Below are 13157 nucleotides of genomic sequence, written 5' to 3' on the forward strand. Positions count from 1 at the left end.
AAAACCAAGAGTTAACTAAGGGCTGGGGGTGAACGACGGTCTAGATATCCTAAGATACCACACATTCGAGTGTTCTTGCATGGCAAAAATTTCACATTCTTCTATGGATGTACTCAGCCAGCCGAATCACAGTGCTGGTGTGGAACCTTGACAGAAGAAGGCACTTCTCAGAACAAAATCCAGTCACGGGGTTAAACAAAAAAAGAATCACTATAGCGCACAGCATCACAAAGCGGGCCAAGCAAAGAAAGAAGAGAATTCCAAACTGTCCCCAAGAAAATTCCTGCCCAGGAGAGAGCAAGACGCAGCACAGCGCCGGGCTGTACAGGTCACCGTTCCCAATAAGACAGAGGGGAAGTTGAGGCAAAACCAAACGAAACGAAACGAAACGAAACGAAACGACACCACCAACACAGCAACGCGTGCGTGCACTGATGCACATGGCAACACCGGCGCGTCGCCACTCGCCACCAGCGGCCAGATGCGCGCGCGCGCGCGCCCATGCACTCTCCTGCGACTCGTGAGCCGTGTCATTCCATCGCGGCTTCCTGCTCCTGCCATGGCCCGTGATCTCCCTTAAATTCCCCAACCCTACTCGAGAATTAATAAGCCTGACACCTCTCGCCGCGACCACGACCGCGACAACACCAACCACGGCCTCCTGCGGTTGCCATTGGCTGGCTGGAGTTGGTGGTGGTGGCGGTGGCGGTGTGTCGCGCCATGGCGGTGGCCGTGTCGTGGGCGCGGTTCTTGGCGGTGGCGCTGCTGCTCGTTTCGTCGGGTGGTGCGGTTGCCGCCGCCGGCCGACCTCACCACGGGCGCGGGAGTAAGCACGGGCATACGAAGGGGTTGCGGCCGGGAAAGGCGGCGGCGAAGCCGTACCCGGTGAACGCGACGTCGGTGGAGACGATCGAGCGGCAGTTCACGCGGTGGGTGCGGTTCATGGGCGGGCGAGACCACAGCGCGTTCCAGCGCGCGCTCTACCGCGGGCTCCTGCCGACGCGCACGCTCGTCGTCGACAAGAACCCCGCCGCCGGCAACTTCACGTCCATCCAGGCCGCCGTCGACTCGCTCCCGCTCATCAACCTCGCCCGCGTCGTCATCAAGGTCAATGCCGGCACATACACGTACGTTACGTGGCCTCCTGGTCTCTGTCTCTCCAGCACGCACCGATGCCTGCCGCCGTCGCCGTCTGAAACTTGCGACACTGATCTCTCCTCCCCCTCGTACGTGCAGTGAGAAGGTGACCATCTCGCCGCTGCGCGCGTTCGTGACCATCGAGGGCGCCGGCGCGGACAAGACGGTGGTGCAGTGGGGCGACACGGCGGACACGGTCGGCCCGTTCGGCCGCCCCTTCGGCACGTTCGCCTCCGCGACGTTCGCCGTCAACGCGCAGTACTTCGTCGCCAAGAACATCAGCTTCAAGGTGAGTACCACCACACCCACACCGCATGCTTCGGGCGACGTTGCACCTGCATATCATTCTCTTTGTGCGTGTGTATGTGTCGCGGCAGAACACGGCGCCGGTGCCGAGGCCGGGGGCGCTGGGGAAGCAGGGGGTGGCGCTGCGGATATCGGCGGACAACGCGGCGTTCGTGGGGTGCAACTTCCTCGGCGCGCAGGACACACTCTACGACCACCTGGGCCGTCACTACTACAGAGATTGCTACATCGAGGGCTCCGTCGACTTCATCTTCGGCAACGCCCTCTCCCTCTACGAGGTACACATATCAACCTCTGCATCTCCATCTTCCCTTTGTCACTGCTCTCTCTCCGTCTTTAAGTAACTCTATTTTTTGATCGTCATACACCTATCAATATAAAAGGTAAAAACCTTAAATATTATTCACTAATCAATACAATTATTCTTGCTTTATCTATTACTAATGTATCTATTACTTATTTTCACAAACTATAATAATTACTACTTAAAAATAAACTTATTTTTCTTAAATAGAATAATTAAAATATTCTTATTTTGAAATGGACTGAGTTACATGCGAGCACACATTTTCCACAGTGAAAAATCATGGCATGAATTGCCAGCAACCCGACACATTTTCCTACCTGAAACGGTAAAAAAATAATATAGCAGGATTTGCCAGCGCCCCAGCTAATTAAGGTTTAAGGTTTAGTGGTGGCCATGTATAGTTAATTAGCAGCTGAAAAGCTGAGACCAAGTCAACAGGAAATCTTTGCTCAATCCACGATGTCAGTGTTCCAGCACAGCCCAAATGCACAACAGGACACCGTGTCAGTAGGCACTGGCCCGCAGCTTTCTGACAGGGCACTACTCCTGGCCTACGTGGCAGCGACAATGCACCACGCTGGACACTGAGAGAGAACCCATCACGCAAAATCTCGACCACTGTTAAAACTCATAGGGTTACAGTAGAGGCAAACCACTATCCGTCACATTTGGCCCCCGATTTCATGACTGGCCCTACTACTACAGCTACACGAAGATCGCAGCTCGTTTAATGCGAAAATCCAGCGCAAATGGAATGTTGATGGCTAATCAGAGCCCTTTTGGGTTTTAATTAATAGAGCGTGGGTAAACCTGGTGCCTGCCCTGTGATTGTGCTGCTGCGCCTGCGCCGCTTGTCGTTGGCGCCGGCACGGTTGCGGGATGCGGTTTTCTGGAGGCGGCAGGTTCTCTGGTCCCCTGGCCCCCAGGGCGCCGTGACCCCTTCGGGCCCGTGACGCCATAGCTGGCCGGACGTCTCGTGCCGTGGCATGCAAATGGCCCAAACCGTAGCGTATGCGTAGCCACCAGTCTCTGGAAAACAATAAATCCTGCTCGGTTTTGGCCGTACACTCTTTAACTTCTGGTAGTCCAACAGTAGTACCACACCACCAGTGGTAACCGATCACGTTGTCAGAAATCAGAAATTGGTCCCTGGCCACATTGCTACTAGTACGTACTACTAGACGATAGGTCCGTGCATAATTTCATCAGAAAACCCATTTCTCTTTGCTGTGTTTTATTGTTTACGTTTGGTCGTGAACGACACGTCGGTGTGGATGCAGGGGTGTCACGTGCACGCGATCGCGAGGAACTACGGTGCCCTGACGGCGCAGAACCGGATGAGCATTCTGGAGGACACCGGGTTCTCGTTCGTCAACTGCCGCGTGACGGGCTCCGGCGCGCTCTACCTCGGCCGCGCCTGGGGCACCTTCTCCCGCGTCATCTTCGCCTACACCTACATGGACAACATCATCATCCCCCGCGGCTGGTACAACTGGGGCGACCCCACCCGCGAAATGTAAGATCATTTTCCCTCTTACCCACGTCTACTCCATCCGCTCTAAAATAAATTAGCTTTTACATACGAATCTGAACAATTTAATGTCCAAATTTATATCGAAAAGTTAGTTTATTTTGGTGTGCGTGTGTGGTTTGGTTTGGTGGCAGGACGGTGTTCTACGGGCAGTACAAGTGCACGGGGCCGGGGGCGAACTACGCCGGGAGGGTGGCGTGGTCGAGGGAGCTCACGGACCAGGAAGCCAAGCCGTTCATCTCCCTGAGCTTCATCGACGGGTTGGAGTGGGTGAAGTTGTAGCGACTAGCGAGCACCACGTAGAGGAGAACACAGCTCACTCTGATTATTAACCTGTGAAGAGAAAAATAGTAGGAACAGAAGTGGCGAGACAAACTCTGATTCGATTCGATTCGATTGCAAATTTGGACTTTGCCGTTGCGTTGTGACTTGTGAAGTTATGGGCCCTGCTGTAACTTTGCCTCTGGCCGTCTCACCTCGGTTTTGTTTCCTTTTGCTTTTGACTGCAAATAGTAACAGCATTTAGGCCAACTAGCCCAAACAGTAGAGAGGTAGCAATTGATGGGGGATCTCACTTTTTAGCCCATAAGCCCATATATATTTGAAGCGGGGAAATAGGCCCATAAAATGTTGGATCCTAGTGTAGTTGAGGTGAGACCAACAATCACAACTGTGTTGTCACCAAATAAGATAGGCACAGGCTGGCCCATTGATAACTTGTGGCCGACTATAATTCAATTTACTTTTAAGATATTTAAAAAACAAAAGTTATCTTATTTAATTGAATTTAAACCAATCATATATTACCAGTGAGATGATGTACACCCATCGCTACCTCCAAGTTCCAACACGTACAGCCTTTTCAACCTTTATTTTGCACAAACCTTTTTAGTGATTTCTCCAAAGCGTTATTATAGTTTTAATGTTCTGTTTTTTTATGAAAGATGAAAAATAAAAAATATGTAATTCTTAATATCTATGTGATGTTATAAATGATAAAATTAACTAGTACGAAGTTAATAATATACTTAAAAAAGTGAGACGATAAACTTCTATAATTTTTTAAAAATCACATTATTTAGCCGTTCATGTGTAAAACCCGGAAGTAATATGAAAATAATATGATAAAAGAACACCGACAAAGTGGCCAAATAATAATACTGTATGCCACTAATATTAGAAATACTAAATTTACTAGGAGTGGGTATTCGACTCTTGCATTGACCTGATCCTGACAAACATCAAGACCTACAGTGTTACATCGGAGCCAGCGAAGCGACATAGCAAAGTATTCTAGTACGTTCGTAGTAGCACGTAATGCAGTATGCCTGTATGTACAACACAGGATTTGGACCAATACCAAACTGTCAAAACTCAATAGTGAGATCTACTGTTGATCTAGATCGACCAGCAGTAGCAGTAGCAGCAGCAGATAAAAACAAACCTGAAGTCCATCCATTCTGACTCACACCGTCAGCAGAAACAAGAAACAAGATTGACAGCTGCTGGGTCGTGTCCTCTTCAATGTGTGAATCTCTCGTGCATTTGTCCTGCCTCCGCGGTCGAATCCACGTTTTCATCAGACAGCTGGGCGAAGCAACCGAGAATAGCTGATGGAAATAAAAACAAATCGCAGGAATCATCCAAATGATGCAAACGGAGTTTGAACATAATTCAGTCGTTAATTGACCAATGGAAACAACATGGTCGCTGCACGTTTTGGGACGATCCAAAATGTTCGTTCCACCTGATATAAAGGGATGATTGTTTGGTTTCTTATGGTTATTACACATATTTACAAAACAATTAATTTATGGATAAATTTTTTATATACATATTTTTAGTGATATAAAAACAAAGCTATAAAAATTAAATTTTAACTTCAAAGTTAATGTTAAAAATTTAAATTATGATGCTTCCTGGGAGACATGCACAACTCCCTTTGTACTTTTCAGGTGTGCCTTCTACCCTAAGAGACAGGATTACCTGCTTCTAATATGGTTCTGGAGTCGCTACCGGAAATGAATAGTAAAATGCAGATACAACATCAACAATCAAACATAACAATTCTGTTCACATAACTTGCAGATCACTTTATAATGCTATAGTTTCAAAATTGACCTTATTAATGTACTCCACTGTTGTATAGTATCCATACCCGTCTTTTAGGTACTGTAGGCTGGTATCAGGATATTGTTAAATGGTCAGTTGTCCTCATTAACTCTGAAGAAGTTCTGAAGACTGAAAAGGGATGCGATCATCTCAGCTGCCGAATACGCGACCAGGCAATGAATTTTGCCACTCTTTTTCCGAGCCAAACCAGCTCTGGACGTGTCATCAGACAACCATTTTCAACCATGTAGGGAGGGTACTATTTTAGCGTCCTTTTGGCTGATACTTCACATCAAATGCACGTCAACATTTAAGCCATCCATTAAGCAATACAGTTATGGTACACTGCAACAAACAACCACAATTTTGTCTTCACTGCAAAGGATCTGGCAGTGCCAAGAAGGCAGGAACTCGTCCGTGTACTCTTTACTTCTTCCTTCCCTGCCATTTCAGCTATCAGCCTATACAGGTCGGTATCAGATAGTAGTACTCCGTATCAGCATTTAAGCCACACTTGCAGTGTCAGAAAAACAAAGGATATGGTAGTTCACGACTGTATACTACTCGTCCAAAAATATCAGGTGACAAAAAAAAATCAAACGGCATATTTATTAATTTAATATATATATATATTATCGATCTAAAATCTAATGCTGAAAAACAAAATTCGTTAAACAAATATCAAAATCAACTCTAATAATATTAAAAATTTAAATTTTAGTTTATAAGCATAAATAAAACGAAAAGATGGGGTAATAATTGTTTCGATAAGTTGTCTGTCTAGGATTAAAGTTAAAGAAAAAAAAGGCTACGGCATCTTTTGATAATAAGAAATTAAGTAGATAGGTTGGAAATAAAATAAGAAGAATTTTGAATAAAAAGGGATAGGATGGAACAAATAGATATTGTGAATAGTGTTAGAAATAGTTATATTTTGGTACGGATGGAGCAGTAATTAGGGCTTATTCGGAGGAAATTTATGGAAATTTTGAAAAAATTGACCTATTTACTATATAAATAAAACTGTAAAATTCTTGTTTTCTAAAGGAGCCCTCGTTCGTTTGTCCTCTTTCTTACCTTTGGCAGGAATTCGCAGCGTCCATTTTCTAAGAGAAAAAAGTGTTTTTTTGGACTGCTGAGAAACCCAAATTACATTGTCCAATTTCATGCCAGGAATCAGAAAAGAGAGACAGAGAATGTGGTTAGTGGTAGAACAGATTTTATTTTTCCTGCTCTTTTGCCATACTCGAGCTACATATAATGGTACTTTGCGACGATTTGCCATCTCAATCCTAACACTAATATATACCGAATTAACGTTAAAACACTCTCCTAGATTAGCATTTGGACTCTGGTTGTCAGTAATCACCAGAGCTGATCGAGGTAATAATCTCTGGTGACATCGTCGCTGAACTCAGAGTCCTCGAGGCGGCTCATCTCCGAGCTCTTCAGGCTGATGACGCTGTCGGCCCGCGACCTCCTCGACCCGGGACGAGCCAGGCCAGGCCTTGGCTCGGCGGCCGCGGCGGCGCCGTGCCGCTGCCTCGGCGCGCTCTGGCACCGCGCCCGCGCCACGGACGACGCCGTGTCCGCCATGTACCGCGGGCTCACGGCGCGCCCCTTTGCCGGCGACGGCGAGCCCTGGTACACCGGGAGCGCGCCGAGGCGGGGCGTGTTGTGCGTCGTCTTCGGATGCGGTGGCTCCTGCTCCTGGAGGAGGCGCGACGGCGGCTTGTTGTTGTAGTAGTAGAGCAGCGGCGAGGACAGCGGCACCGACCCCGGCGTCCCGTCCGCCGGCTGGTCGGTGGCGTAGCGGCTCGTGATCCGGGAAGACATGCACCGGAGCTGGCACGTGTCCATCTCCACGATCCTCGGGCTGCGGTCGAAGTTGACGTCACCGCCGTCGGACACCCGCCGGCGGTGCACCACCGGCAGCGTCAACGTCTTTACCCGCGCTCCTTGCACTTGCACAACGATCCGCTCCTACGTACAAAAAAGATTCAGATTTAATGTTTTTCAAATGAAACCGAACTGATCTGGTCCGAGGAGATATCGCCGCGAAAATCTCACCTGTTCGACGGATTTCCGAGACGAGGCAGTCTTGATGGCGCGCGAGGAGGCTTGGAGCCTCATGAGAGCTTGCAGCCTCTGTAGAGTCGTCACTGCTTGCTTCCTCACAAGGTAGCCACGTACCAGAGCTTGGAGCTTCACGAGTGATTTGAGAGCGCGCAGGGCTCTCCTAGCCTGCGTTTGCGTAGCAAAATTCAAATTTTTACAGTCGCATAGAAAAGCTAATTAACAGAAACAATGCTATGACTATGAAGGTTTGAAAATGCCATGATGACAAAGGCTTGTGTCACCACTGTGCAGTTACCTAAGCGTTTAAAGCAAATGATCACTAAACAAAAATATCCTAAAAGGTGGAGTTCATCCAGGAAGCAGACTAAACAATGAGCATTGTACAATTGATAGATACTCCACTCAACGGCAGAAAACAACTGCTGCATTGAAACAGTTAGTAAATTGAAGTCAAATCTCTTGTCGAATATAAAACCGAAAGAATCTACCACCTATTTTCAAAAAGAAGAATCTACCAAAATCCCGTGAACCTATCCATGCATTAATTACTAACTGTATCATGAAAAAAAAGCAAATAAAAGCTAAACGTTCAAAGTTCAAACACAAGCAACAGCTGTAGAACAAAATTCAGTTATTATGAGAAAGGAATGCAGCATTGTTAGGGCAAAACAAGAGAAGAAACCACGAACACAGTGCTAACTGATAAGGGAAGGTACCAGGTATCCTCTGAAGGCCTTCTGGATCATGACGGCCGCCTCGACCTCCCGTTGCTGGCCGCAGTTGCATGGCCGGACCTGCAAGAGCTCGCCGGCGACGACGGCGGTGACCGAGGGCCGGCGGCTGCCATCGGCCACGCTGCTCCTCGGCTTCGCGAAGCTCCACCTCCTCCTCTCCATCGGCGGCGCGATGCCACCATTGGCGCCTGCGGCGGCGCTGTGCTCCTTCCGATCCTTGTCTCCTCCTTCCTTCTTACCGGTGAGAACTTTCTTGAACCATCTCATTGCACGGCCCATGGTGAATCAACCGATCTGCAGCACGACGAAATGCCAGGAACAGACGCGTCAAAACAAGTGCAGAGAGAGCTCGACAAAATTAATTCAGCAACAGCAGCTAGAAACTATTACAGTGTTGGAACAATGGAAAGATCAACTCGGGAGTTGTTGAAAGTTGAAAAACTGTTGGCAGACAGGGGAACGAAGGCTGTAGTTTACGGCTATAGCTCAATACTCCGTAAAACAGAGACGGCACGATTTGAAATGAGATAGCAGGGTGGACAAGAACAAAGCATGGAAAGCAAAAAAGCTTGAAAAAAAAAAGGGACTCCTTTTCGATTGTAAAGGGAAGAAGAAACCTTTTTACAGTGGCCTGCAGCCGAGAAACATGGGACCGAACAGAGATGGAAACCGAACTGAAAAGGCCTCAAGAAGATGAGCAGAAGAGGAGAAGGCAAGACGTTCAATGTAGCGCCAAAAACAGCAGAGTGGGTGGGGAGATTCACAGTGCTCTCTCTCTCTCTCTCCAGCTCACGAAAACGTGACGCCCTGATGCGGAAAAAAGGGCCTTTTTCATCTCAGGGGAACCCACCAGCCAGCCAGCCGGTTGAAGCAGCGAGCCAGCCGGAGCGGAAGCAGACGGCGCGAAGACGAAGCGAGAGCGAGCGAGCGAGCCAGCAGCCAACACGACGCCGCAGCGGCAGCGGAGCTCGCAGGGGAGAAGGAAAAAGATTCCCCCTGCTTGCCGCCCTGGCCTTAAGAGTCCGAGCACAAGGCAACAAAAAGGCTACGGCCTTGTTTAGTTCTAATTTTTTTTTAAAAAAACATCACATCGAATTTTTAGAAATCTAAATAAAATATTAAATATAGATAAATCAAAAAATTAATTGTACAGTTATAAAAGAAATCTTGAGACGAATCTTTTGATCCTGATTAGTCCATGATTAGCCATAAGTGCTATAGTAACCAACATGTGCTAATGACGGATTAACGTGGTTTCTTGGCGAGCCGTGAAATTCGTTTTTTCATTCGTGTCCAAAAACCCCTTCCGACATTCGATTAAATTTTTAACGTGACATTTCTTCTAAAATTTTTCTCAATCTCCTAAACGAGAGCCGAGACCAACCGGAGCAAAAAAAAAAAAAAAACCAAACGCCGGAGGAGGCTCACACCCCCCCCCCCCTCCCCCAAAAACTCAGTACGGAAAAAAAACAGAACAGGGATGGCAACAAGATCCAAACGGCGTCGCGCAATCATTCGCCGTCACACGCCCACGCATCTCACCTCGGGGCCGAGTCCCAGAGTCCCAGAGATAGCAACGGGACCCACGATCCGAGAACTAATGGGTATTTATTTTATTAGGGTATGGATATAAGCTAAATATATTACCTGTGGGTAAGTAATTGGGCAAATACTTTCACCCGATGGGTGCGCGAATATAAAAACATTCTTATGATCCTTATACCCGTTTATCAATGGATACCCGTAAGTTTAAATGCATGTCATGGCCTAATATCATATTAGGTTAGCCTAATTAACCAAAATCACAGGTATTTAAACCATCCATACATTTTCCACCACACTACATGAATATGTGATGTTCTAAGTATCTAGCATCTATGCATATACTATATGGAAACGGTGATATTTAGATTGTTTTGAACTTTTAGGAGTATATGGGTAACCCGATAGATAGCGGGTATGGTTATGAGGAAATAACTATACCCGTTATGATACAAAATTTTACTAGTAGATATTGGATACGAGATAGCGATATTCGATCGATATTTATCGGTTGGCATCCCCCAGAGGGCGAGAGAGGGAAAAAAAATACCGAGGGAGCCCGAGATTACCGCGCAGACGCAGCAACAATCACAAGCTGGGGGTGGTATCGCGTATTCGCCTCTCCCGCTCCGCGGCGCGGCTTTTGGAGCGCACGTATGGCCGACAACTCACGCCAAGATCCGATCCGGCTAAAATGGCCTTGTTTAGTTTTCAAAATAATTTTTCAAAAATATCACATAAAATTTTTGGATATATAAATAATACATTAAACATAGATGAATTAAAAAAACTAATTACACGGTTATGTAAAAAATCTTGAGACGGATCTTTTGAGCCTAATTAGTCCATGATTAATCATAAATGCTACAGTAACCAACATGTGTTAATAACGGATTAATTAGGCTCAAAAGATTCGTCTCGCGGTTTCTAGGCTAGCCATGAAATTTATTTTTTCATTCGTATCCGAAAACTCCTTCCGATATTCAATTAAATATTTGACGTGACATTTATCTAAAAAAATTTCTCAATCTAAACACCACACCGAAGTAATCTATGGACCGCGGGAGGGGAGGAGGTCTTTACGAGCCGTGACGCTGACGCACGCTCGTCCTTCGTCGTCGGCTACTAGTAGGAGTAGCCCCCTTTCACACTGGCGCGACGAGGGAAGTGCGTGTGGTGTGACACGCAGTGTACGAGCGCTCACTGATCCGGTCAAATAAATGTTTGCGCCTTCTTTTATCGCTAGTATGTGCCTGTGCGCGTTACGGGGTACGTAGGGCTCGGTTCAAAATGGGGTACGGGGTTACGTCTCTGGACCACCCTGGGAATGAAAGTTGGTTAACCATCGTTTCGTTGCATATAGTACTGTATAGTGCCATAAAATGAAGGACAAAGATAGCTTAACGGGCTGTGTTTATGTGATTTGATAGATGCTTAAGCGTTAATTATCAACCATAGCGACAGTATTAATAAACATGTCCTGCGGGCTGGGTCCATCGTCCCCCAGGTTCAACCGACGATTACACAAAACCATCTTGAGTAATATCTTTCAAAAATATACAGAAGTACCCTCCGTCTCAAAATAAATTTCTCTCTCCACATAAGCCTTACTACGGTACTTTCTGCTAGTTATAAAATACATCTAAATAATTGATCTAATTTTTTTTAGAGAGTTCATATCTATTTGTAGTACTAACCGGCTTTATGGTAGTAGAAATAAGAAGAGGACATAAATGATCCAAGATAATATGGAATGGAGGGGTAAAGTTGTATATTTCCCTATGTGACATTGAGTATATGCTAGTAACTGATATGACCGGATAAATGGATAAAAACTTCTTATAAGGAATTAACAAAATGCTAAATACCAACTTATCCCTACTGGCTGAGCGAGAAAGCACATATATATACAAGTAGATAGGAACATAGAGTTTTTCTTTCAGAATAATTTCATTGATATTTAAAAAATTAAAGGACAAATCTATTATGGCTTGGAAAGGTGAATGGCATATTGGCACTCTAATCTTTATAGATTTATATAAATATATACTACCTCTGTCCCGAAATAAGATCATTTTTCGTTTTTCCGTGTCCAACGTTTGACCATTCGTCTTATTTGAAAAAATTGTATAAAAACTTAAAAAAATTAGTCACGCATAAAGTACCGTTCATATTTTATCATCTAGTAAGAACGAAAATATTAATCGCAAATTTTTTTCAAATAAAACGAATGGTTAAACGTTGTACACGGAAAAACGAAAAATGATTTTATTTCAGGACGGAGGTAGTACTCTCTTGTTTAAAAAACCAATTCTCCGACTTTCGTGTCTGACGTTTGACCATCCGTTTTATTTGAAAAATTTTCAGGAAATTATAAAAAAATAGTCACACATAAAGTATTGTTCATAATTTATTATCTAATAAAAATAAAAATATCAATCACAAAATTTTTTTGAATAAGACGAATAGTCAAAAATTGTAGGTAAAAAATGAAAAATTAGTTTATTTTGGGACGAAGGGAGTATAAAGTAGCCGAAAATAAGTATAATCTATTTTACAAAGATACATAGCCGGTGGCCCCCCTAGCGGACGCACTAGTGACGCAAGCGGCGTGCACGAAGAAATTTTATGGGAGGAGAGTGGTACGGACACGAAGAAAAAAATTTCCCATACACGAAGGGGCACGCTTCTCGAGGCTACCGCTCTGCCTGACGCCATCCTCCCGTCGTGGAACGCGGCTTCAGTTTCGCAACAGGGCATGGCCGTCCTTTCGACAGTAAAGAGAGAGTGTAGCAGATCCGTCGAAAACGAAAACGAAAAATAAAATAAAAAGAATGAGAATCTGCTGCACTGTCCGTGGGGTCCCACTCCAGCGTATATGCTTCGAATCGTAGCTATACAAAGGTAGCAATTGTAGTAGACTACCAAGATATACTAGTACTAGCCTACTAGGTATACTATACTACCAGTACTCCAAACGCTACCAAAGACACGAATACGAAGAGAGTACGAGTACTAGTGTACAGCTCCAGTCACCCGGAGATGCCAAATTTTGTCGCTGGCGCTTGGAAGGCACTTCGTGGCAACCACGTACGAGTACAAGTACTGGCGCCCGTCTGCTCGCGGCGCCGTGTCGATCGGTGTTTTCTTTTTTTTTTTTTCCGAATCCGCCTCACGCACTTTCGTTGTCGCTCGTTTCCGCGGTGCACGGAGATCTTCCCGCCGGGAGCAGTTATGGGGTCGCCGTGTTTTTTGTAGCGATCGATCGAGTACTTGCTGGCGCCGTGGTACGTAACGCCATTTACTACTCATGCAGTGGTACGCCCGTCTCTCGCCAGGACGAAATCTAGTCCAGCACGAACCGCACGCTTCTGGTGTGTAATGGCCGGAGGCATGCACATACAGAGCA

The 13157-nt window shown here is 45.9% G+C and overlaps 2 protein-coding genes across 4 annotated transcripts; one reads left to right on the plus strand and one right to left on the minus strand.

Moving 5' to 3' along the window:
* Positions 1-625: 625 nt before the first annotated feature.
* LOC102710785 (probable pectinesterase 53) lies at positions 626-3801 on the plus strand. The gene is made up of 5 exons (XM_040524438.1): positions 626-1127; positions 1237-1426; positions 1515-1721; positions 3031-3266; positions 3416-3801. The coding sequence occupies exons 1-5, from the start codon at positions 721-723 to the stop codon at positions 3561-3563; spliced, it is 1188 nt and encodes a 395-aa protein (XP_040380372.1). The 5' UTR covers positions 626-720; the 3' UTR covers positions 3564-3801.
* Positions 3802-6454: 2653 nt separating this feature from the next.
* LOC102704425 (protein IQ-DOMAIN 14-like) lies at positions 6455-9199 on the minus strand. Of its 3 annotated transcripts, none has more exons than XM_040524283.1 (4): positions 9057-9199; positions 8189-8500; positions 7464-7637; positions 6455-7376 (listed from the first exon to the last, which is right to left on the minus strand). In XM_040524283.1, exons 2-4 carry the CDS (start codon positions 8483-8485, stop codon positions 6759-6761), a joined length of 1089 nt encoding a protein of 362 aa, XP_040380217.1. In that variant the 5' UTR covers positions 8486-8500; positions 9057-9199; the 3' UTR covers positions 6455-6758. The 3 variants fall into 3 exon arrangements, with proteins under 3 accessions (XP_040380217.1, XP_040380216.1, XP_040380218.1); XM_040524282.1 differs by lacking the exon at positions 9057-9199 and adding an exon at positions 8824-9031; XM_040524284.1 differs by lacking the exon at positions 9057-9199 and adding an exon at positions 8597-8795.
* Between the last annotated feature and the right edge of the window lie 3958 nt (positions 9200-13157).

The sequence above is a fragment of the Oryza brachyantha genome, chromosome 5, assembly GCF_000231095.2.
Source record: "Oryza brachyantha chromosome 5, ObraRS2, whole genome shotgun sequence".
NCBI lineage: Eukaryota > Viridiplantae > Streptophyta > Magnoliopsida > Poales > Poaceae > Oryza > Oryza brachyantha.

Bases quoted from the DNA above. Each gene is read 5' to 3' on its own strand.
- LOC102710785 (XM_040524438.1), top strand. From the start codon at position 721: ATGGCGGTGGCCGTGTCGTGGGCGCGGTTCTTGGCGGTGGCGCTGCTG. The intron at 1,128-1,236 runs GTACGTTACGTG...TCGTACGTGCAG, and splicing joins GTCAATGCCGGCACATACAC to TGAGAAGGTGACCATCTCGC. The intron at 1,427-1,514 runs GTGAGTACCACC...GTGTCGCGGCAG, and splicing joins CCAAGAACATCAGCTTCAAG to AACACGGCGCCGGTGCCGAG.
- LOC102704425 (XM_040524283.1), bottom strand. From the start codon at position 8,485: ATGGGCCGTGCAATGAGATGGTTCAAGAAAGTTCTCACCGGTAAGAAG. The intron at 7,638-8,188 runs GTACCTTCCCTT...ACGCAAACGCAG, and splicing joins AGGCCTTCAGAGGATACCTG to GCTAGGAGAGCCCTGCGCGC. The intron at 7,377-7,463 runs GTGAGATTTTCG...TTTTGTACGTAG, and splicing joins CTCGGAAATCCGTCGAACAG to GAGCGGATCGTTGTGCAAGT.